The 22599-nt window shown below is 39.2% G+C and overlaps 1 protein-coding gene across 3 annotated transcripts in view; it reads left to right on the forward strand.

Annotated features, from left to right (window-relative positions):
- Positions 1-22599, forward strand: part of LOC129696331 (coiled-coil domain-containing protein 178) — a 235011-nt gene that overhangs the window by 71336 nt on the left and 141076 nt on the right. For all 3 annotated transcript variants that reach the window (XM_055634151.1, XM_055634150.1, XM_055634152.1), the window contains 5 exons: positions 3717-3853; positions 3926-4109; positions 6992-7054; positions 7977-8138; positions 21015-21128. In XM_055634151.1, the coding sequence (XP_055490126.1) occupies positions 3717-3853; positions 3926-4109; positions 6992-7054; positions 7977-8138; positions 21015-21128 (660 nt within the window). The remainder of the gene's footprint in view (positions 1-3716; positions 3854-3925; positions 4110-6991; positions 7055-7976; positions 8139-21014; positions 21129-22599) is intronic.

The following is a 22599-nucleotide window of genomic DNA, read 5'->3' on the forward strand; positions in this document are numbered from 1 at the left end:
AATTCCATCAGTAAGGTTTTCAGTTAGATTCCATCCACTTGCACCATAAGAATGATTTTCCCTCAGGCACTTGGAATGCATGTTGGGAAAAATGGGCATTCATTTAACTGGTTGGAAAGTTATTACCGCATGTATCTGAATGCTTTGTATTATTTCTGGTGAGAGGAGAAGATTAACTGATTGGCCCTAATGTACAATATTGAGTCATCGACCAGCCTAATATAGCGTTTTTAATTGTGAATGTGTGATTAATGGTGAAACTGTTACTATAGAGTTGGATGTCAGGAGAGTTTTCATCCCAAAGGAAATATACAGCAATTTAATAACTCTTTAGAATCCTCTTATCATGGGATATTTTTGCAATAGTTTCCCTTGACTGGTCACAATGACAGCAGTTGGTTATGGTCTGATTCCCATCCAATTAAGTGAACTTGATATTTTAGGGAACACAAAGCTGTGTTTCAGCATGCAAATCAATAACAATTAGCGATAGTGAGTTTCCCAAGCTTGGATAGCTCTGAATTAGTTTTAAGACTGATCAGAAGCAATGACTCCTGACAATCACTGCACTGTGGCATGAATGAGTGATGTCTGCTGCCGCAGTCACTTGAATAGCTTTGGATGGGAGTCCGAATACAAAATGACAGTCTCTGTGAGTAAAAACGGAATTAAAATGGTGGGAACTAATATTTATTTAAATAATTTAAATTTGTTATAACCTCATAATGCCAACGAATCTGAACCAGTAATTTTTTAAATCATATTTCCTTTGAAGAATTCCCAGAATTATTGGTGTACATTTGGTGGCTCCCAGAATGATATCATTATTGTGGGAGCAGAATGATGAAGTTAAATGTAGAGCAGAAAGGATGGTTGAAAGAGAGTGTCACAAGGAGAGGGATGGAAATTTAGAAAACATCTGGAGAGTACAAACGTCATCTCAACTTATCAGTAAATGTTCTTTAAGTTGTGTGCTGGATGATATTAAGTTAGGATGATTGAGAAAGAACTGCTGGATGCATAGATGAGTTTGCATGCAGATGAAAATGCAGCCCAGTATCTAATCTAATGGTTTTAACGGGAGGTTTGCACAGGGGCATATGGTGCTTGCGTGGAGCGTTTTCTTCTGAGTTATTGGCTCCGAGTGGTCACCATTGCATTGTCCATGTAATTCTGTTCCTAATTATCTTTTAGACGAACTTTCCGCATTTCCAAACTTAAACTGATGGGCCTGTAGTTACTTGCTTTATCCCTGTATCCTGAACTAGAATACAACATTTGCATTTTTCAAGATCTGGAGTGCCAGCATGGTATATATAGATCTTTGACTGACTTTTGCCAGTCCTCAGTCATTTCCTCCCTTTTTTCAGCAAGATAGTATGCACCCATCAGGAAAGGCATTTCATTCACTTTAACTGCAGCTAGCCTTTCTTCAAACAGTTCTTAATTAACTTTTAGTTCATCCACAATATCAACTACATTTTCTTTTATTGAAATTCCAACAGCATCATCTTCTTTAGTTAAAGCCACATTAGCAGCTCAGCCATGGCCACTGCCAATATGATTTTGTTCCCATTTTGTTCTCTGATTGGCTCAACCTCTCCTTATATGGTACTTTCCCTGCTCAAATTAAAATGTTTCATTTTTCTTTGTTGCCACTCTTTTTCTATGCTCTCCCTTTGCCTCTCTTAATTCCCCTTTTTATACGCCCTTTATTTATCACGTGATAACAACTTGGAATCTGTTATATTCTCTTTTCTTGCGTCATACTAACAGAAGTGTATATACTACTTGGGAAACTTGATCTGCTCCTTCCATCTAGGTGCAGTTTACTCAAAGTCAATGCTAGTTTTGTGCACTGAAGACAAATATCATCTTAGTATGTCATAAAGAAATTAAAGAGTTTTTTTTCCCTTTCTGTCATTGAATCTCTTATTTATGTAGAAACAGCAAGGGCCATGTAACTGTGGGAAGTTAGAAATAGACTAATTTACAGTCTCCCTAATTTTTTTGGTTCATTTGATAGATACATGCAGGAAATTTCAGTCAAACAGTAAAGCAAACTACGTACCCAAGAAAGATATTTTAATCACCTGTGTGAGATTTATAAAATAATATCGGGTAGATATCGGGCCTTGGTCAAGGTCACCCTGCACCCTGGGTCTGAAATCAGTAGAATTTAATATCAGAAATAGAGTTTAACTTGTGTTGTGTTGTATTTCAACACTGTAGATGAGTTTTTTCAGAATTAGTTTTAAATGAAACATGATTCAATGTCAATGTGTGGCATAAGGGCATTAGTGGGGTGGGAGATTACAACCTTCACGTGGTCCACCCTGTTTCAACGAATGCAGTCAACCTGCCGTGCACAATCAAATAAGATCAAATAGAACAAAGGTACACAAAATTGCAGGAGAAACTCAGCGGGTGCAGCAGCATCTATGGAGCGAAGGAAATAGGCGACGTTTCGGGCCAAAACCCTTCTTCAGACTGATGGGGGGGGGGGGGGAGAAGGAAGGAAAAAGGGAGGAGGAGGAGCCCGAGGGCGGGCGGATAGGAGGGTGGGAGGAGACAGCTAGAGGGTTAAGGAAGGGGAGGAGACAGCAAGGGCTAGCAAAATTGGGAGAATTCAATGTTAATGCCATCCGGATGCAAATAGAACAAGTTGTCCAACAACTTTAGGCTGTGCACGCCGTACACAAGAAGAAGAAGGGCATTAGTACAAGCAAGTAAGGAAGTTATTGAAATCTAATTTGTGACCTTTCAAAATTGCAAAATTATTAGTGTTACTCTATCATTTATGAAGCAGAATGAGGAAGCTTTATATTCCTGTATATCCACTGGCTGTGGAGAAGTTACTGGCTATTGTTATTGGGTACTAAGTGCCTGGACATTAGGACAACAGAAGTTGATCAGAGAGAGACAACGTTAATTTGTAAAAAGGTAAGTTAGCAATAATGAGCCTTCCTGATTTCTGTGATGATGACGCGTGTTTTTTTAGGGTGACCTGAAAAGAATTTGACAAAGTTCAACATGAGAATTAAAAATCAGAGCATTTTGAATTCAAGCATCCAGTTAGCTTGATAGAGAATTGGTTCAATGGAAATGGGAGACACAACATTGGGGTATTCTCATTAGTTTAAGATGTGGTTAGCGTATTCCTCAGGGTTCTCTCCTCAGGATTTGTCCTTTCACAATATTTATGAATGACTTGAGTGCAGGAATAGAGAGAAAGTCAGTTTTACCGTTTTACACCAAGGAACTGTTGGTTAAAAGATGTGAGATTTACACATTGACAACCATTAATACATTTCTTCAATCTACCATTACCTGTGGAATATCAATGCTTGTCTCCCCTTCTGCTAAAACTGTAAAGATTACAAATTCAGATCACTGCCTGTCAAAGCTGTAAAACAATATTTCTTGGCATAATCTATAAGAATGGCAATGTACTATGCAATATGAAAGTGATTTTTAAAAATATTTAAAAGCAATTTGTTTTTAAATCGCAGCTGTCCAATGTTTTGGCTAAAAAAAACCGCCATTTGAACAGTTTCCGTGTGTGTCCAAATGTGAAATTTTCCATTAATAGTGGAACTTGGTTGGAAAAATCTATATTTTTGTATGGGGTGAATGTAGTACAGTAATATTCCTGCGCTGGTAGAATTCTTTGCTATGACTTTTAGTAGCTTGAACTTTTATGTTCGTATATGCAGATGCTATTTGGCAACACTGAGTTATCAAATGAACGAAAAGAACTTGACAAAAGACTGAATGAGCTTGCAAATTTTGAAAAGGGAAATATAGAACTTGAAGCCGAGATTGAAATGTTCAACAACTTCATTAAAGAAAGGTAGGTGAAAAATTGAAATTTATTCGACTATCATTTTAAATTATTAAAAAATTAACAAGGCTTCTGTTAAAGTCGTCAGGAAAAAAATAAAATGAAGAAAGAAATGCGGCATGTGCAAGAAGCTCTAAAAATTAAAAATGCCAAACTAGCTAGCATGAAGAAACAGCTCTCCCAAGTGGAGAAAACGCTAACTGCATTGAGAACAAAGCTGGCGACGTTGAAAAAGACAGTATCTGATCAGGAAACGGAAATGAAGGTTAGTGATTAATACAATTGCAAATCTTAAGAACATTTTACTTTCAGTGACTCATTTTGACATGGTTGCCAATCCAAGAGTGGAAATTAATTATTAAAAAATACATTAAACATTGTTATGAAAAAATAAATCTCATAACTGCATTACTTTTGTTTCTTTGCAACTTAGCTCAACTCTGATATATTAATAAGTAAAATATAAAAGTGCTGGAGGAACTCAGTGGTTCAGGCAGCATCTGTGAAGCGAATCAACAGACGGGTTGGGATACTTTTTCAGGCTGATTGGAGTAGAGAGGAGAAAACTAGGAAAGAGGTGTGGGCGGGACAAAGCCTAACACATGATATTTAATGTGTAGAAAAAATTAAAGAATATAATGTGTACAATTCACCTAAATAATAGAAAAAATAAAAGTTACTAACGTCTGAAGAAATCTGCAAAGAAAAAAACAAAGTTTGCATTTTCAGGTTGAAGACTTTTCATCACAGTGTTTGATGAAAGTATGAATAATATGTTCTGTTTTTATTTCAGAATGTTCTGTTTTTATTTCACTTTTCAAACATGTAGTTAAAAAAAAATTACTTAAATGATATCTCCCTGGAAGTAATCCTATTTGCCTGCTTTTGGCGCATACCCCCATGGTTTCAGTTCAGTTTCATTTATTGGTCTGAAGAGATTGATGAGGACTGTGCAGTAAATATTGTCCACATGGCATTAGGCAAGTCACTGTTGTTCATTATTTACATTAACAGTTTCGATGTAAATGCAAGTGGTATGGGTAATACATTTGTGAATAATAACATTTGCGGCATAGAGAATAGTGAAGATGGTTATGTCAGATAACAACGGGATCTTGTTTAATAGTGCTAATGCAATGGTGTATCTGAGATGTACAAATGTGGCCAGTAACAATCCCTAAAAGTCAAAAGCTTTATTTTTAACAAATCCATTTCCTGTTGCATAAACTTCATATTACCTGAAGCCCGGTTTAAAATCTGTAAAAACAGCAATATTTCCCAGGTCCCATAATGCTTATTTCTATTGTTAATGCATTCTTGTGGGAGTTGTAGAGTATTTGTGTTTGAGTTCCAAGAACATTGATGGAGTTGTAAGTTCTGAGGTTTCGTCTAGAGAGGCTTCGGGGAGGAGGATGAGCAGTGAAAAATTAAGATGATGTCTTTCTAAAATTTCCTCTTTGGCCTTGCTATAGTCACAACTGCAGTTAGGGTATGTAGTTTGCTCCTCCTATATGATATAGTAGATCTGGGAAAGTTGCTGTGATTATACTTTGAAATGTATTCTACTGCTGCTCCTAACTGACTGAATTGTGTTGCCGGAGCTGCATTTCGACTTACTCAGGAGCACCCAAGATACTGAGAACAACACAGATTGGTGTTTCAGTGAAGTGGTCACATCGAAAGGTGGAGGGGGCCCATTTTTGGATAACTACCAAGAAAGAGGGGGTCGGCAGAGAGTGCAGCGTTCCCTTGTGACCATTTCCCTCACCAACAAACGTACCATTTTGGACACCATTACAAACCTGCACGTCTTTAGAATGTGGGTGGCAACTGGAGCATGTGGATAATACCCACGCGGTCATAGGGAGAACATACAAGCTCCATACAGTCTGCAACCGGACGAGTCAGGATCAAACCTGGGTTTCTGCTGGAAGGTGGCAACTCTATCGCTGCTTCACTGTGCCATCCCAAAGATTGGTTAATATTCTCAAGGGGTGGGCGAGCAGCCAGAAGTCATTGTACATATCGGTACCAACAATATAGATGTCAAGAACAACTCTTATCTGCTTGCACATAATCCATATACCTCCATTCACTGCATAGCTTACCCTCTTGTTTTAAAAAAATCTGTTCCGCACATCTCTTTTAAGCTTTGCCCTTTCACCTTAAAGCCATGCCCTCTGGTTTTGATTTTTCTATTCTGGGAAAAATGTTCTGACTGCCTATGATTGTTTTATATACCTTACCAGGTTTCCCTGTAACCTCTGACTTTCTAGAGAAGCAAACAAAGTTTGTTCAACCGCTCCCTGTAGCTAATACCCCCCTAAAACAGGCAACGTTCTGGTAAACCATTTTCTACACACTTTCCAAAGCATCCACATCCTCTAGTGGGGCAACCACAACAGCATGCAATACTCCAAATGCGGTCTAACCAAGGTCCTGTAAAGCTGCATCATGACTTCCTGACTCATACTTAAAATCCCGACTTATGAAAGAAAGAATACCATATGCCCTCTTTACCACTATCTACTTGGACGGACCCCAAGATCCAAGTTGTAAGTCTGTGGAATTCTCTGCCTCAGAGGGTGGTGGAGGGCGGTTCTCTGGATACTTTCAAGAGAGAGCTAGATGGGGCTCTTAAAGATAGCAGTCAAGGGATATGGGGAGAAGGCAGGAACGGGGTACTGATTGGAGATGATCAGCCATGATCAAATTGATTGACGGTGCTGGCTCGAACGGCCGAATGGCCTACTCCTGAACCTATTGTTTATTGTCTTCTGAGGAAGTAGAGGTATTGGTGTACTTTCTTGGCCATAGCTTAAAAGCTGTTGGTTTAGGACAAATTAGATCAGAATTTCGCTGCTTGGTTGTGACTGTATAGGGAGTATAGTATGGGGCTCAGAACGCATTCTTGCAGGGCACCGATATTGAGAATTAACGTTGAAGATGTTTTCTCATCTATCCTCACTAATTATGGTCTATGTCAGGAAATCGAGAATTGCAGATGGGGGTTTTGACTCCTTGGGAGTGCAGTGTTATTAATACATTCAGTTTTGGTGTACAACTTTAGTAACTTCAAGAAATTAAGGTTGCAAATTATTTTGCGAGATTGTTTCCAAATTTAAATCTATTTTGTTTCTCTTGTAGGACCAGACTGCAAAGATGAGGAAAAGAATTAAAGATGAAATGGTACAGAGAACAAAACTTCAGGTAAAGAACAGTGGTATCTAGTTATCTTCTCAGGCAGTTATTTGAGATTGAGGATGACTGGCATCTCCTCTGGTTTTATGATTCCTGAAAATCACAGACACCTCTGCCAATGGAGCAGAAGATGTTTGATGGAACAGGTGGGTGGGGTGTTGATGAGATAGTATGTTCCTTCTATCGAATAATGCAGGAACTCAAGATTCTAAATATTGTTCTAATTCCCCTCCATTTTGGGTATTATCGTTGACTGCTGAAAGTAGATATTTTCTCAGTCTCTATATCTTTTCTGCAGCCTTGCAGAATATGAGTACAAAATGGAATTGGAAGATTTTAGCAATCATTATTTGACACCTGATAATCAAAGAATTCATAATTGTGTCACTCATCTTGATTACCAATTACAATTTCAATTTGCTCCATGTTGAGTGTAATGCAGGGTTGGAATACAAACTCTGTTTGTAGGTGCAGCATCATTTTCTGCAGGATAGCAGAATCCCCGCTTTTCAAATGTCATATCAATCTTCTGCAAACAATAAAGATGATAAATTAACTGAATTTCTTTTTGAAGGGCTTTACTTCAGAATGCACTTTAAGTTACAGCCGATTTAAGACCGCTTCCGGAAGTTATTGTGCATTTAGAGAGTCATACAGAACAGAAACAAGTTATTTGGCCCAACTTGCCCATGCCAACCAAGCTGCCCAATCCGCACTAGTCCTGCATGCCTGCATTTGGCTCATATCCCTCTAAACATTTCTTATCATATTTCCTAATACTTAATTATGCTTGTGGTTTCACCCTGATGCACTACTGAAGTAACTTACAATATTCTATTAAAACATAACTGTAAATATTTTTTTAAATTATATGATTTCCATATTATGCTGGTGCAAGTATAACTATTACATATTATTTTTCTAAAAACAGGCCAAGGTTAAATTGGAAGCTGCCGATCTAGCACAATATAAAGACAGCAATAATAGGAAGAAAAGAAGAGCTTCAAATAAAGTTGCACAAGTTGAGAAAGCTGTTGAAAATATTGAAAATAAATTTAAAGAACTGGAAGCTGCATATGCGTCCCAACAAGAAGTAAGTGTCTTGGAAAGTTTTAGCATTATTTAACATCTAACCTACACAAGCATCCCTTTCATCATATAGTAAAGACAGGAGTCTGCTGGAGTTCACAGATAATTTCACATCACTTGTTTTCTCACTGAAATGAAATGAAAGTTTCAACCATCAAAAATACTTGGTGATCATCTTGGATGCAGCAGTTAATGTGTCTTGAGGGTGGTCTGTCAAGCTGGATTCAATTTGACATTTAGTTTTTGAGATAGAAAATATCATGATAGAATGTTTATAGGTAGGACTGCAGTACTATTATACTGAATGTAAAATCCCAATATTTGTAACGCAACCTGGTTTTAAAACTGTTGTTTGTCATTGAACGATGTTGATAGCCCTACATTGTGGCAAGGACAACAGAAATTGTGGCACTGTTGATATCATTAGTCACTTTGAATCTTTAAAGGTGTGGTAAAAGTCATATATCATTATGCACTCTCGTACATTTTGCAATTTTAGAAGTGACAGAATGTCCATTTTGCAGCTGAGAATAATTATGGTTTTAAAAATAAAAGCCACAAATATTTTAAGATGTGATATTTTTGAAGGATGTTATTTTAATGCACAATTGAAAGGTGCAAATGAATACCTGAACAATAACTATTGCCCATTGACCACAGATTATTGAATTTAGCAAAATAAAATTTGTAATATTATTTATCAAGTCCTGAAATATCATGCTGCTTCAGAAAAGCAAACAACAGAATCAAAACTCTTGTCCAGCAGAAAATACAGAAACTGGAAAGCACATACACCCATACTCGGTAGCAGCTTCTTCCTCTCTGTTATAACCAGGATGTCTAGGCACTACAAAACTGAAACAGGCCGGCAAAAAGGCATAATAAAATGACAAAAAAGGCACGGAAAGGCATTTATTGACAAAAAAAGGCATAAAAAGGCATGTATTTCCAAAATATGGTTAAAATGAAAATATAAAGGTATACTACATTAAATGGCCAAAGTTGCCTGGTTGTACATAATCACTAGCATATTTTTAAATGATGCAGTTTGACAGACAGAATATGCTTCAGTTGTGAAAAACTTCTTTCTACCTCAGCTGAGGTCACTGGTGCATACCCGAAACAAGCTACAGACTCTATATCCATGTTGAAATCTTATGCATTACAACTACCTTTGAGAACTTTAGCTATGTTTTGTATTTCTTCAAGAGCTTTGTTAGCTAAAATCACTCTCTCACATTTTCCTTGTATGTCTTTACCTACATCGCCAGGGACTTTACAAATATCGTCAGTTACTTTGTTGAAAACCTGCAAGTTATTCACTAATGTTTTGCCACGCTTCTCAAGGAAAGTGATAGCTTCTGGGAAGTTTGTAAAATTTGAAGCGATAAACACAAGATCGCAATGGAGGGACTTTTTCTGCATGATGTCACTGACGATCCTGACTGCAGCAGATTCTTCTTCGAAACAGTTGATGATTTATTTTATCTTTTCAAAATTTGCAGCATAGTAGCATACAGCAGAGAGCCATGTACCCCACCTAGTCAAAACGGGCTGAGGAGATAGTAGAATCTTGGGTGCTATTTCCTTGAACACATGACGGTGGTTTAAGGAAGATTTTCCTGTCATTGGAAACTAGGCGATCGATATTTGGAAACAAGCTACGTATGTGCTTGGCAATTCTATGAAGTCCTTGAGCTAAGCATGCCAAATGGGATATGGGGAGAAGGCAGGCATGGGTTATTGATTGGGGACGATCAGCCATGATCACAATGAATGGCGGTGCTGGCTCGAAGGGCCGAGTGGCCTCCTCCTGCACCTATTTTCTATGTTTCTATGTTAAATGCACCATTTTGGTGTATAAAACTTTAAGAGCACGAGCAGCTTTTTTCATGTACGGAGCTGCATCAGTCACAAACAGAAGAACATTTGTGTGTTTTATACCTTCTGGCCAAAGTACAGCAAGTGAAGATGTAAACAACTGAGCAATAGTTGAGCTGTTTGACTTCTCCAATACTTCTGATGTCAACAAATACTCCTTTGATGGTTGACCTGCTTCCAGTGTACCGATGACCATATTGACAACATATCTCCCCACAGCATCGGTTGTCTCGTCTATTCAGATCCATATTTTGTTGCATGCAACTTCATCTCTAATTTCCTGCACAACAATGCTGAAGTTGTTGTCAACATAATTTTTCCGTAATGATGACTCGCTTGGTATGTGCTCCTCTGTGCAATTCTCTAAAAAACCTCTGAGAGATTAGTTTTCCAATTTCCACAGTGGAATTCCAACATCAATGAATGCCTTGCACAGATCATTTAAACTCAGATTTAGAGGTGGTGGAAATTTTCTTTTAAGTTATACTATGTTAACGTGTTAATAATAATTTATTAATATTATCGTGTTAACATAGAAAATGGCATTGTAATCAAGGTACAACTAGAGAAAATAGCACGACCTTTTAGCAAAACGGCAAAAAAGGCTGATTTAGGCACTTGATTATGAAAAAGGCATTATCTTGGTGAAATCATCAAAAGAAATGGCACATGGCATTTATGGCAAAATCCTGGCTCTAGTTATAACCTTCTATACAGAGTGCAGTATATCATTCTCAGTATTATAGCCCAATGTCCACAATGGGGTAGAATCGGACAGTACCCTAGCTTATGGAAGGACTATTCATAGCTTATAACAGAGCTGTCCCTGAGTCTGGTGGTGCGTGCTTTCAAGCTTCTGTATACTACTACAGGTTATTGCTTGGCATTTGTGTGGCATGAATATTGATCTCTTATCTTCTTGTGTCTGCAAGTCTTGCAGCATGCAGAATAGATGTTTTTGGAGGAGTTGCAAATTTCATTGAACATGGTACAATGATTAGTGAACATTCTCACTTCGGACTTTATGATGGCAGAAAGGTTATTGTTGAAGCAGATGAAGATGATTGGTGTAGGTTACTGCTCTGAGTGAAGTGTTGTGGCAGGACTGATTGATGTTAACCCACAACAACTATTTTCCTTTGTGCAGGGACTGAGTCTAACTATTTGTGCCCGTTGACTACAATTTTACCCTTGATGTCACACTTGGCCCAATGTTCAGATCATGTCATACCATCATTTTCAACTCAGCTCTATCATTAAAAATATAGAAGCAGGAATAGGCCATTTTGGCTTGATCTTTGTTCCATCATTTCATAAGGTCATGACTGGGCCATTATTAAAGTACCATTTTCTTGTCCTAATCCCTTATCCCCTGGTTTCCTTAATATCTAAAAAATCTATCAATCTTTATCTTGATTTTTTGAATTTACTCAGTGACGGTCTTCATAGACTTCTTGAGTAGGCATCTCTAGAGATTCACTGTTTAATTATCCTGTATGGTAGACTCAAGTCAAGAGCATTTAAGTGTTATATGTACCGAGTCAGAACAATGACATTTTTATCTGCAGTAGCAGAACAGGTTTGTAAACACAGTACTCAATAGATAATATAATAAACAAAGAAAAAAAGTTAAATGAATAATACAAATAGTATAGTGCAAAACATAACAAAAAAAAATCTGAAATCACTAGTGCAACCTAGATGGTTTGTAGTTCGAAGATTAGATGGAGTCTGTAGTGTCCACTAGTTTGACTGTTGTTGGGAAGAAGCTGTTTCTGAAGCTGAACCTGGATGTCATGGTTTTCCTCTACCTTCTTTCCGATGTCAGGAGTGAAATGCGCACATGGCCAGGGTGGTGTGGGTTCTTGAAGATGCTGGCTGCCTTTTCGAGGCAGCACCTCCTGTGGATCCTTTTAATCATCATCGGCAGTCATTTAAAACAAGTATGACTGTTCTCTCCTTTACATAGTGGGCAAATGCATGGCAGATACAGTATAATGTGGATAAATGTGATAAACAAGAAAGTAGACTATTATCTGAATGGTGGCCAATTAGGAAAAGGGGAGATACAAGAGACCTGGGTGGCATGGTACACCAGTCATTGAAAGTAGGCATGCAGGTGCAGCAGGCAGTGAAAAAAGCGAATGGTATGTTAGCATCCATAGCAAAAGGATTTGAGTATAGGAACAGGGAGGTTCTACTGCAGTTGTACAGGGTATTGGTGAGACCACACCTGGAGTATTGTAGTTGGAAGGTAGTTGAGGCCAGTTCATTGGCTATATTTAAGAATGAGTTAGATGTGGCCCTTCTTGCCTACAGAGAAGGTTCACCAGACTGATTCCTGGGATGTCAGCACTTTCATATGAATAAAGACTGGATAGACTCGGCTTGTACTCGCTAGAATTTAGAAGAATGAGGGGGGATCTTATAGAAACTTACACAATTCTTAAGGGGTTGGACAGGCTAGATGCAGGAAGATTGTTCCCGATGTTGGGGAAGTCCAGGACAAGGGGTCACAGTTTAACGATAAAGGGGAAATCCTTTAGGACCGAGATGAGAAAAACATTTTTCACACAGAGAGTGGTGAGTCTCGGGAACTCTCTGCCACAGAAGGTAGTTGAGGCCAGTTCATTGGCTATATTTACGAGGGAGTTAGATATGGCCCTTATGGCTAAAGGGACCAGAGGGTATGGAGGGAAGGCAGGTACAAGATACTGAGTTGGATGATCAGCCATGATCATACTGAATGGCGGTGCAGGCTCGAAGGGCCGAATGGCCTACTCCTGCACCTATTTTCTATGTTTCTATGTTTCTATAGGGTCGTCTACTTGTGGGTCTGCAGATTGTCTGCAGAGGCCGATCCACAACATACACACCTTGGTGCAACATGGGCAGTGGAGACTGGTGGTGGTTGGTAGTCGTCGAGCTCCCTTCTCTCTCTCTTTACAGTGCTGTTGCTTTGCCTCTGCGACACGGCGTAGTTCCATTTTGTGATGTGCAGCTCTTTCCTGACCAGATTTCCTCAGGGAGCGCCTGCCCAGTGCAATGTGCTCTCAGTTATTCGATGTTATGTGGAATTTCTTCAGACTGTTCTTGATGTTGTCCTTGAAGCGTTTCTTTAGCCCGCCGGGAGCTCGCCAACCTTCCTTGAATTGAGAGTACAGTCCATCGAAGTTGGTGCTGCATTATTGTGGTGGTGATGCTGGTCATGTTGGCTTCCTCCAAAACACTGATGTTGGTGCGTTTGTCCTCCCAGCTGATCCTCAGAATCCCTTGTTAGGATCTTTGATAGTATGTTCCACGGCTCTCAGGTGCCTGCTGTGGGCGGTCCATGACTCGGCTCCCTACAACAGGGTGGAGAGGACAACGGCTCTGTAGACCAGCAGTTTTGTTTGAGCCTTTTGGTCTTGGTCTCCAAAGACTCTTTACCTGAGTCTGGCTGGCACAACTCAGGCGATGGTTGACCTCAGAGTCGATATCAGCTTTTGAGGAAAGAATGTTGCCAAGGTAGGGGAAGTGGTCAACGTTTTCAAGAGTGGGGTTGTCCACTTTTATAGTGGGCTGGGTAGACGGCTGGTTGGGTGGAGGTTGATGTAGGACTTGGGATTTCTTGATATTTAAGGCGAGGCCCATGGCTCTGTATGCCTTGGCAAAGGCGTTCAGGATGCCCTGGAGGTCTTCTGCAGAGTGTGCTGCAATGGCACAGTCGTCCGCGTACTGAAGCTCCATGATGGCGGCGTTACTGACTTTGCTCTTGGCCTTCAACGTATTAAGGTTGAAGAGCCCACCGTCAGTTCTGTGGAGGATTGGGATCCCTTGTGGCAGCTCTTCATCAATGAGGTGAAGTATGGCAGCAATGAAGACGACAAACAGGGTGGGTGCGATGATGCATCCCTGTTTGATCCCCGTTTCCACAGTGAAGGGCTCGGGCTCAGAGCCGCTGTTGCTGAGCACTGTGACTAACATGCCATCATGTAGAAGCCTCAATATTCTGATGTACTTGTCGTGACAACCGTATCTTGATAGTATGCTCCAAAGAGCCTGGCGGTCTATGGAGTCAAAAGCCTTTGTCAGGTCTATGAAGGCCATTTACAAAGGCTGCCTTTGTTCACAGCATTTTTCCTGGAGTTGGTGTGGGAGACTGTGATGTTTAGTACCTGTGATGGGATCATATTGTGGATCGACTAAAATAGAAATGCTGGAAGAACTCACCTGGTCAAGCAGCATCTATGAGAAGGTAAATGCCAGTCAACACTGGGTCTATGAACCTTCCGCCTACTGTAGGTGTATTCCCACCAGTGTAACTATTTTTGCCTTCAATAAACCAGCATAGTCTTTGGTCTATCAAGGAATAAGGTGGTTGAAGATCAAGATCTTCTCTTCTGTATGCTTCTGAAACCTGAATTAACCACAACTCTCACAATGGAGGAGGCCCAGGACAGAAAGGTCAGATTGCGAATGGAATGAAGAGTTAAAGTGCTGAACAACCGGGAGATCAGGTAGGTTAAGGTGGGCTGAGTGGGGGTGTTCAGCGAAATGATAGCCGAGCCTGTGCTTGGTCTTGCCGATGTACAGGAGTTGACACCTGGAACAGTGGATACAGCATATGAGGTTGGATGAGGTGCAAGTGAACCTCTGCCTCACCTGAAAAGTTATTTTCTACACCTAATTATAGTGTGCGTTTAGATGGGTTGTTTGGCATTTGTGGATGGTACGAAAGGCTGTCAAAGGACAATGTGGACATGGATCAGTTTAAGATCAGTGGGGGAAGTTTAACGGCGATGTGCAGTGTAAGTTTTTTACGTGGAGTGGTGGGTGTCTGGAACACACTACCAGCGGTAGTAGTGGAAGCGGATGCAATAATGGCATTTAATAGGCATTAGTTGGACGCATCAAAATACAAGGAATGAATGGATATGGATCAGAGGTGATTGCTTTAACTGCATCTTGTTCAGCACAGATGGCTATATTCTAAGACCCTGGTTACACTTAATTGATTTCATTGGCCAGGCCATGTTGCTTGCAAGCCTAATGCCAGACTCGCAAAATGAGAGCTCTATTCTGAACCAAGTCAGGGGAACAGTTACTAGGTGAACAGAGTAATGAAATTAAGAATGTGCTCATAGACATTGACAAAATGTAGCATTCCCACTGACTCCTGTGTAACATGGTCAGGCTGTACACAGTGAATGGGAGGGTTCTGGAGAGTGTTGTAGAGCAGAGGCATCTCGGAGTGCAGGAACATAGTTTCATGAAAGTGGTGTCACAGATAGATAGTGATTTAAAAGGCTTTTTTGCACGTTGGTGTTTATCAGTCAGTATTGGGTTTAGGTGTTGGGAGGTCATGTTGCAGTGTATAAGATGTTATGCTCAGTTTGTGTTATAGGAACGATGTGGTCAAGCTGAAAAGGATTTACGAAATGTTAAATGGTCAGCTCGACATAGAGTACAAGACCTACACCAAACCCAAACCAATTAGGAGCAGACGAGGGCATTCAATCCAATTTGTGATCCCAGCTACAAAGACAGCTGTGTACAGCAATTCGTTCTTCCCCCGCACAATTAAAGCATGGAATAATCTCCACCCAACTATAGTTACCCAACCAGATGCAACTAAATTTAAAGTAGCTCTTTCTTCCCAATAACCCTTTCTGGCTTAAGCCCTCCCTTCACCACCTCCAGTTTAAAATCCATTTGGAATATTTTGGAGGACCAAGAAACCAAGAACCAAGATGCATATGGATGTGATGAGGATGTTGTCAGGACTCGAGAGCCTGAGCTATAGGGAGAGGTTGAGGAGGCAAGGGACTCTATTCATAAGAGCGCAGGAGGATGAGGGGTGGAGTAGTCTCTTGCCCTGAGTAGGGGAATCAAGGCCCAGAGGACATAGGTTTAAGGTGAGAGGGGAAAGATTTAATAGGAACCTGAGGGGTAACTTTTTCCCACAAAGAGTGGTTGGTGTATGGAATGTGCTGCCTAAAGCAGGTACTATCGCAACATTTAAGAAGCATTTTATCAGATACATGGATAGGTCAGATTTAGAGGAAATGGACCAAATGCAGGCAGGTGGAACTAGCAAAGATGGGACATGTTGGCCTATGTGGGCAAGTTGGGCCGAAGGGCCTGTTTCCACAGGATAAAACTTTATATCAGGCAACTTTGATTTTGAATAGAAGACACTGAAAATTTGCAGCTCAATAAATGGGCTAAGATATACTATATACGTCAGATCCTTGCTTAACATGTGGAAGTCTTTGGTGATGGAGCTTTTATCTGTTGTAGCCAAGTCTATCATTGTAAGGTTGAGGTGCTTCCCTGATGTTGAACATGAGGAAGAATAGATATGATTGGCAAATGTATCTCTGGTGAGGCCAACTGCCCACAAAAACCCTGACAGTGATCCCATGTAAATATTTCTAAGGTTCCAAGGAAACATGCTTATGTTTAAAGGGTAAGTAAAACAATCATTCATTAAACTGGAAGAATCCATTGGGTTTGGAGGGAATCGATGGTGGAAAAGAGCTACTTTTGAGGAGGCATTTTTTTAGTTTGTTTATTTAGTTTAGAGATACAGCATGGAAACAGGCCCTTTGGCCCACCAATTGCATGTCGTCCATCAATCACACATTCATACTAGATCTACATTATCCCATTTTAGCATCTACTGCACTTCCTTGCGACAATTTACCTACCAACCTGTACATTTTGGGACGTGGGAGAAAACTGGAGTATCTGGAGGAAACCCACACGGTTCCAGGGAGAGCATACAAACTCTAGACAGTACCCAAGGTCAGGATTGAAGTCAGGTCTCTGGCGCCATGAGGCAGCAGCTCTACCACCTGTGCCATCGCAATGTATTGTGTCTGACATTTTGGCCTTTTTGGTAGGCACTTTAAAGCACTTGCTCCTTGAGATTCTGGTGCTCATCATTGACACGCTTGAAACCTATGACTTTTCAGGAAGGTACATTTTTGCATTTCTGCTAGGATGCATCCTCCATAGATTTTACAGCTAAAATGTTTAGAATTGTGTTTGCAATTAGAAGTATTGGGTTAATAGTGCATTAAAATTACTATTCTTGATAGTTGAGTAGTTTTATTGCTGTTTATTTAGATTTCTTCCAGCATCATAGTGTGCAAACTGGAAACTTCATAAACGGGATGGCTGAAGGATTGGAATCTCCCTGTGCCTGCCGGCAGTTCATGGATAAACTGTTAAAATCATTTGTGTTGTATTGTTGCCCTTATCTAAAAATAAAATATTTTGTATATATGGTACATACAAATATAATTTAGGTAATTTGAGTATGATCCTGCAAAACCTACCTGACATCTTTGAAAGAACAAACTTTTAATCTGTCCTATTTTGATCGTACTGAAAGCTACTGTTAATATTATTTCTCTGAAGCAGACCATTCTTTTCATTGACACCGCTGCAATTCTTTTTTAGGTTCGTACAGCACAGAGACAGGCCCTTCAGCCCACCATGTCCATGCTGACCAGCAAGTAATCATCTATACGAATCCCATTTCCCAGCTTTTAATAGATAGTCTTTAGTCTAAACAGTTCAAGCATTCATCAAAACACTTTTAAAATGTTGCGTTGTCACGCCTCCACCACCAATATGGGCATGGTACCTCATTACAACCTCAATATTTTCCTCTGATCCTCTTACCCCTCTTACTCCTTATCTTAAACCTATATTCTCATGTTTTTTTTTAATGTCTTCCTTATGGGGAAATGTTTCTCTATGCCCTCATAAATCAAGATCCATCCACTCTATGCCCTCATAAACTTAAAGATGTCTTCACAACCTCCTCACTTCAAGGGAAATCAAACCCAGCCTATCCAGTCTCTTCTCATAACTGAATCATTCATGAGCTTTTGTCATAAATAGTAATTCTACTGTCATTCTATAAAAAACCACAAATCTATAATAGTTTATAATTTTTTGATTGTATGTGCTGTCGGATGAATAATTTTGTGATGAGATAAGTTCATTTTAATATCTGAGTGATGCTCCAAGTACTTTAGAACATGATATCACAGGGTTTTTTTTTAAATTCTGAGTGACAGTAGCGATTCATGGGCTGGTTAATGTCTGTATATTGCCATCAGTTTTATCTGCAAAGAATAAATTGGAGCATAACACATCCTTTCATTAATAACATTTTTGTTTTACTATTTATACAAATGACTTGGATGAATGCTAATGATAACACAAAGGTAGGCAAGAAAACAGGTTGTGAAGAGGTCATAAGGAGACCCTAAATATTGGTTAAGTGAATGGGCTCAGATCTGCCCAATGGAGTAAAATATGGGAAAAGGTGAAGTTGTTTGTTTGTAAGGAAATTTGAAGGAACATAATACCTAAATGGTAAATGATATCAGAACTCCAAAAGGTAGAGAGAGTTGGCTACCCTCATGCATGATTCACAAAAGGGTAGTATGGATACACTGCTAGGAATTTGGAAAGACAACAGAATATTAACCCTGATGCCTATGAAAATGTAATACAAAAATAGGAGGTGATGTTTCATTGTTTAGGGGATTGTAAAATTAAATCTGGTGTACCGTGTTCAGTATTGGTCTCTTTATGGCAGTAAGAATATTTATGCAAAGAAAGCAATCTGCTGAGGATTTAACCTCATTGTATCTGGAATGCATAGATAGTGAAGAAGATTGCAGCAGGATCTTGATCGATTGACCAGGTGGGCTGAGGAATAGTTGGTGGAATTTAACACAGAGAAATGTGAGGTGTTGCATTAAGGGATGTCTGAAGGGCAGGACCTACACAGTGAATGGTAGGCCTCTGGGAAGTGTTGTAGTGCAGAGAGATCTAGGAATGCAGGTGCATTGTTCCTTGAAGGTTTAGTCGCAGGTAGATAAGGTGGTCAAAATGATTTTTGGCACATTAGCCTTAAACAGAGTATTGAGTATAGAAAGTTGGGAGGTCATGTTGCAGTTGTATAAGACATTTGGTGAGACAACATTTAGAGTATTGTGTTCAGTTCTGGGCACCATGTTATAAGAAAGATATTTTCAAACTTGGAAGGTTTCAGAAAAGATTTACGAGGATGTTGCCGAGACCAGAGGGTCTAAAGGGAGAGGTTGAGTATGCTGGGCCTCTATTCCTTGGAGTGCAGGCGGATGAAGGGTGCTCTTATAGAGGTGTACAACATCATGAGATGAATAGATCAGGTAGATGCACAGAGACTCTTGCCCAGAGTATTAGAATCGAGAACCAAGGACATGGGTTCGAGTTGAAGGGGAAAAGATTTAATAGGAATCTGAGGGGTAACTTTTTCATACAAAGGGTAGTGTGTGTATGGAACAAGCTGCCAGAGGAGGTGGTTGAGGCTGGGACTATCCCAACATTTAAGAAACAGTTAGACAGGTACATGGATAGAACAAATTTGGAGGGATATGGACCAAACATCGGCAGGTGGGACTAGTGTAGCTGGGACATGTTGGCCGGTGTGGGCAAGTGGGCCGATGGACCTGTTTCCACACTGTATCACTCTATGACTAACCCTAACGGTTGATGCAGAAACATGTTTCCTCCTGTGGTGGAAATCAGGAACATGCAGTTGATTTTGGAAACTAAGTGGTCACCCATTTCAGACAGATGAGGTATTTTTTTTCTCATTGGGTTATGTGTCTTTCAAACTCCTTTTTCTCAAGGAGTGGTAAAAGCTGAATGTTTGAACATTTTTAAGAGCTGAGATAGACAGGTGCTTGATAAGCAATGGATTGAAAGTTTACCACAAGTAGATATGATTGTGATGTCAGATCATCTTTTAAATGCTGTAGCCTACTCAAGTGGTACCTTCACCTACTCATAATGGCATGTTTGTATGTGCAGACTAGTGGTGCAGTAAAATACCCTGAAAATGTTTTGCTTTATTGCATGAGATCTAAATTAGTTTTTAATTGAGTATTTGACCATAATTACTTCTTGCAAAATTAGCTGGGCATAAAATAACTAATTTTATGTACATGGATTAATTTCCTCAGATGAATATCCTAAAATATAATGGTGTATAAATTTGTTTGGTCCATTTTTACAAAGTAACAATGCCTATCTCAAAAATACTTCTTAAAAAAAAGAGGCAACATTTGTCAGCATAGGTCCAATAATGCAGCACCAGCGTCTATTAAGTGTAAAGTTTACTCCATTTCAGGAATAGTGGGTTTTATGGGTCGAATTTCCCACAATAGTTGCTCCTCTTCTGATAGCTCTATTCTTTCATTCAGACCGTAAGGTCTGAATGACAATAAAGGTTTTCTATTCTATTCTATTCTATTCTATTCTATTCTTCTATTCTTATGAGGTAGCCCTTGAAAGATCGCATTACAATACAACCATAATACTTTCAGCTGATGCAAAGTTTTAACGGGATGAATGCACTAAAATCTGTGGAGTGGGAGTGGCAGATGAGTTATTGGATGCTATGTAGTTAGAAACAGATTGGATAGGGGTTTGGATTGGTTTGTGATCATGGATGTATCAGTGACTCAAATGTCATTGACAATCAATAATTGGCGAGTACACATCAAACAAAATACTTGTGAGGATCCTCTTGTAAAATGAACAGCATCTCTGTATCCACTTCAGCTGATTCAGTAAGAGTGGTATCCTTTAATTAATACCAAAGTAAATTTCAATGTTCCTGTTAAGACCACCTTTGGTGTTTGACCTGGCAAAAAGGAAATTTTTGCAAACTCATGACATGCACAAGGAAGAAAAAATGTATTTGCATAATGCATATAAATTTCATCCTACCTTGAGATCAGCCCTACTTCATGTTGTACACTTTAATTTTAGATAAGTTAAAGCTTTTGTGAACCATAATTATGTTTTTGAAAATTTGCAATAGAAAATTCTTCACAAAAACAGAAAAGGTCACATTTTGGTTGGGCATTTTTGAAATTTAAGAAAGGTTGTACTTGTATAATATTCAAAATAATCGTTTGCTTTCTTTGTGATTTCCTTGTAGCTATTTTTAATGTTAAACAAAAAACTAAAGGAACTTAAAGAGCGTCAGCATTTAACAGCTATTAATCTGGAAAATGAAAATAAAGATTTGCGAAATGATTTGACTAATGTTCAGGTAAGATCATGTGCTGGATTTTTTGTAAATGCCACTTACGAAGTGCTCAGCAGATGGCATCATTATATGAATTATGTTTGCTTGTAAGAAATGGGCTAGGTAAATCCTGCAAAAACAGTAATTTCAAATTTACACAGGAGCTTTTCTAAAATTTTTAGTTTCACCTTCTAAGATAAATATACAGATAATAGTGAAAATTAAATTATTTGTACTTTTCTCAGAATGAGCAAAGAAAACGGGTTATTTTTATAGATATCTAGCTAGTCAAATATTTATCTTTTCACATTTCATAATGTTGAATCTTTTGTTATGTGTGTGATTCAAGACAGCATATTGATTTCATTTTCTTTGTGATGAGTAAGATAAATTGAGTGGTCAATAAATAGTAAATAATTGACCCTCGGAGAGATAATGCAACATTGATTTAAGCGGATAATGTCCTGCTCCTGAAGCACAAGATTAGATCACAAAGGTTCCTTCAACATATTTAACATGTGCATTTATGGGCTCTTTTTGTTCTAGCAATTGCTTGAAGAACTCTTCTGCTCTTCCAATATTGCCAAAAAACATTTAATTCACCCATGAGTAGCAATGTTGGGCCCGGCCTTAGTTTTATGTGTCATCTGAATGCCAGAATGTAGGGCTTCCTCAGTGCTGCACTAAATTTTTGGGCTATGTTTATAAATCAAATCTGTGGTCTATGTTTCATTGCATAAAGAGTGTTGCATGAGGATGGCATTATTCTATGTTTAACTGATACATAAGTTGCATGAGGGATGGAAGTGTGACTCCATAAAGATTACTAAAGGGCCTGTCCCACTTTCACGACCTAATTCACGACCCCTGCCGAGTTTGCCCTTGACTCATACTCGCAACATGGACGAGGTCGTAGGAGGTCGTAGGTAGGTCGTAGGTAGGTCGTGATGCTAGTCGTAGGTACTCGTGGCATCAAGTAGGTCAGGGCGTTTTCTAGCCTGATGAAAAATGTCCACGAGTAAACAAGGTCGTGAATTAGGTCGTGAAAGTGGGACAGGCCCTTAAGATTACTAACACATCACTCTTGAAACTTTTGATTTTTAATTGCATAATGCTGAATTAAGCAGCATCATTCAATTGAATTTCTGGTCAATCACCTTTTGTTTATGTTTATTTGCAGCCTTTAATGTCTTTCCAAGACTATTACTAAAATGATCGTCATATCGTCAGGGAGTTTTCTGTTCAATAATTTTCAAATCATCTAACATAAATGTTCTCAACATGAGTGAATTATTTGCATTCGATGATCACATTGAATGGTGGTGCTGGCTCGAAGGGCCGAATGGCCTACTCCTGCACCTATTGTCTATTGATCCTTTTATTCCATCCATGTGAAGCTTCCACTATAGATATTCTCTTTAGAGGTACTGAATGTTCAATGCAAATGTTTCTTCTTTTGACATTATATGTCCCACTTAGGCTATTTTTTTAGGCA

The sequence above is a fragment of the Leucoraja erinacea genome, chromosome 4, assembly GCF_028641065.1.
Source record: "Leucoraja erinacea ecotype New England chromosome 4, Leri_hhj_1, whole genome shotgun sequence".
NCBI classification, from domain to species: Eukaryota; Metazoa; Chordata; class Chondrichthyes; order Rajiformes; family Rajidae; genus Leucoraja; species Leucoraja erinaceus.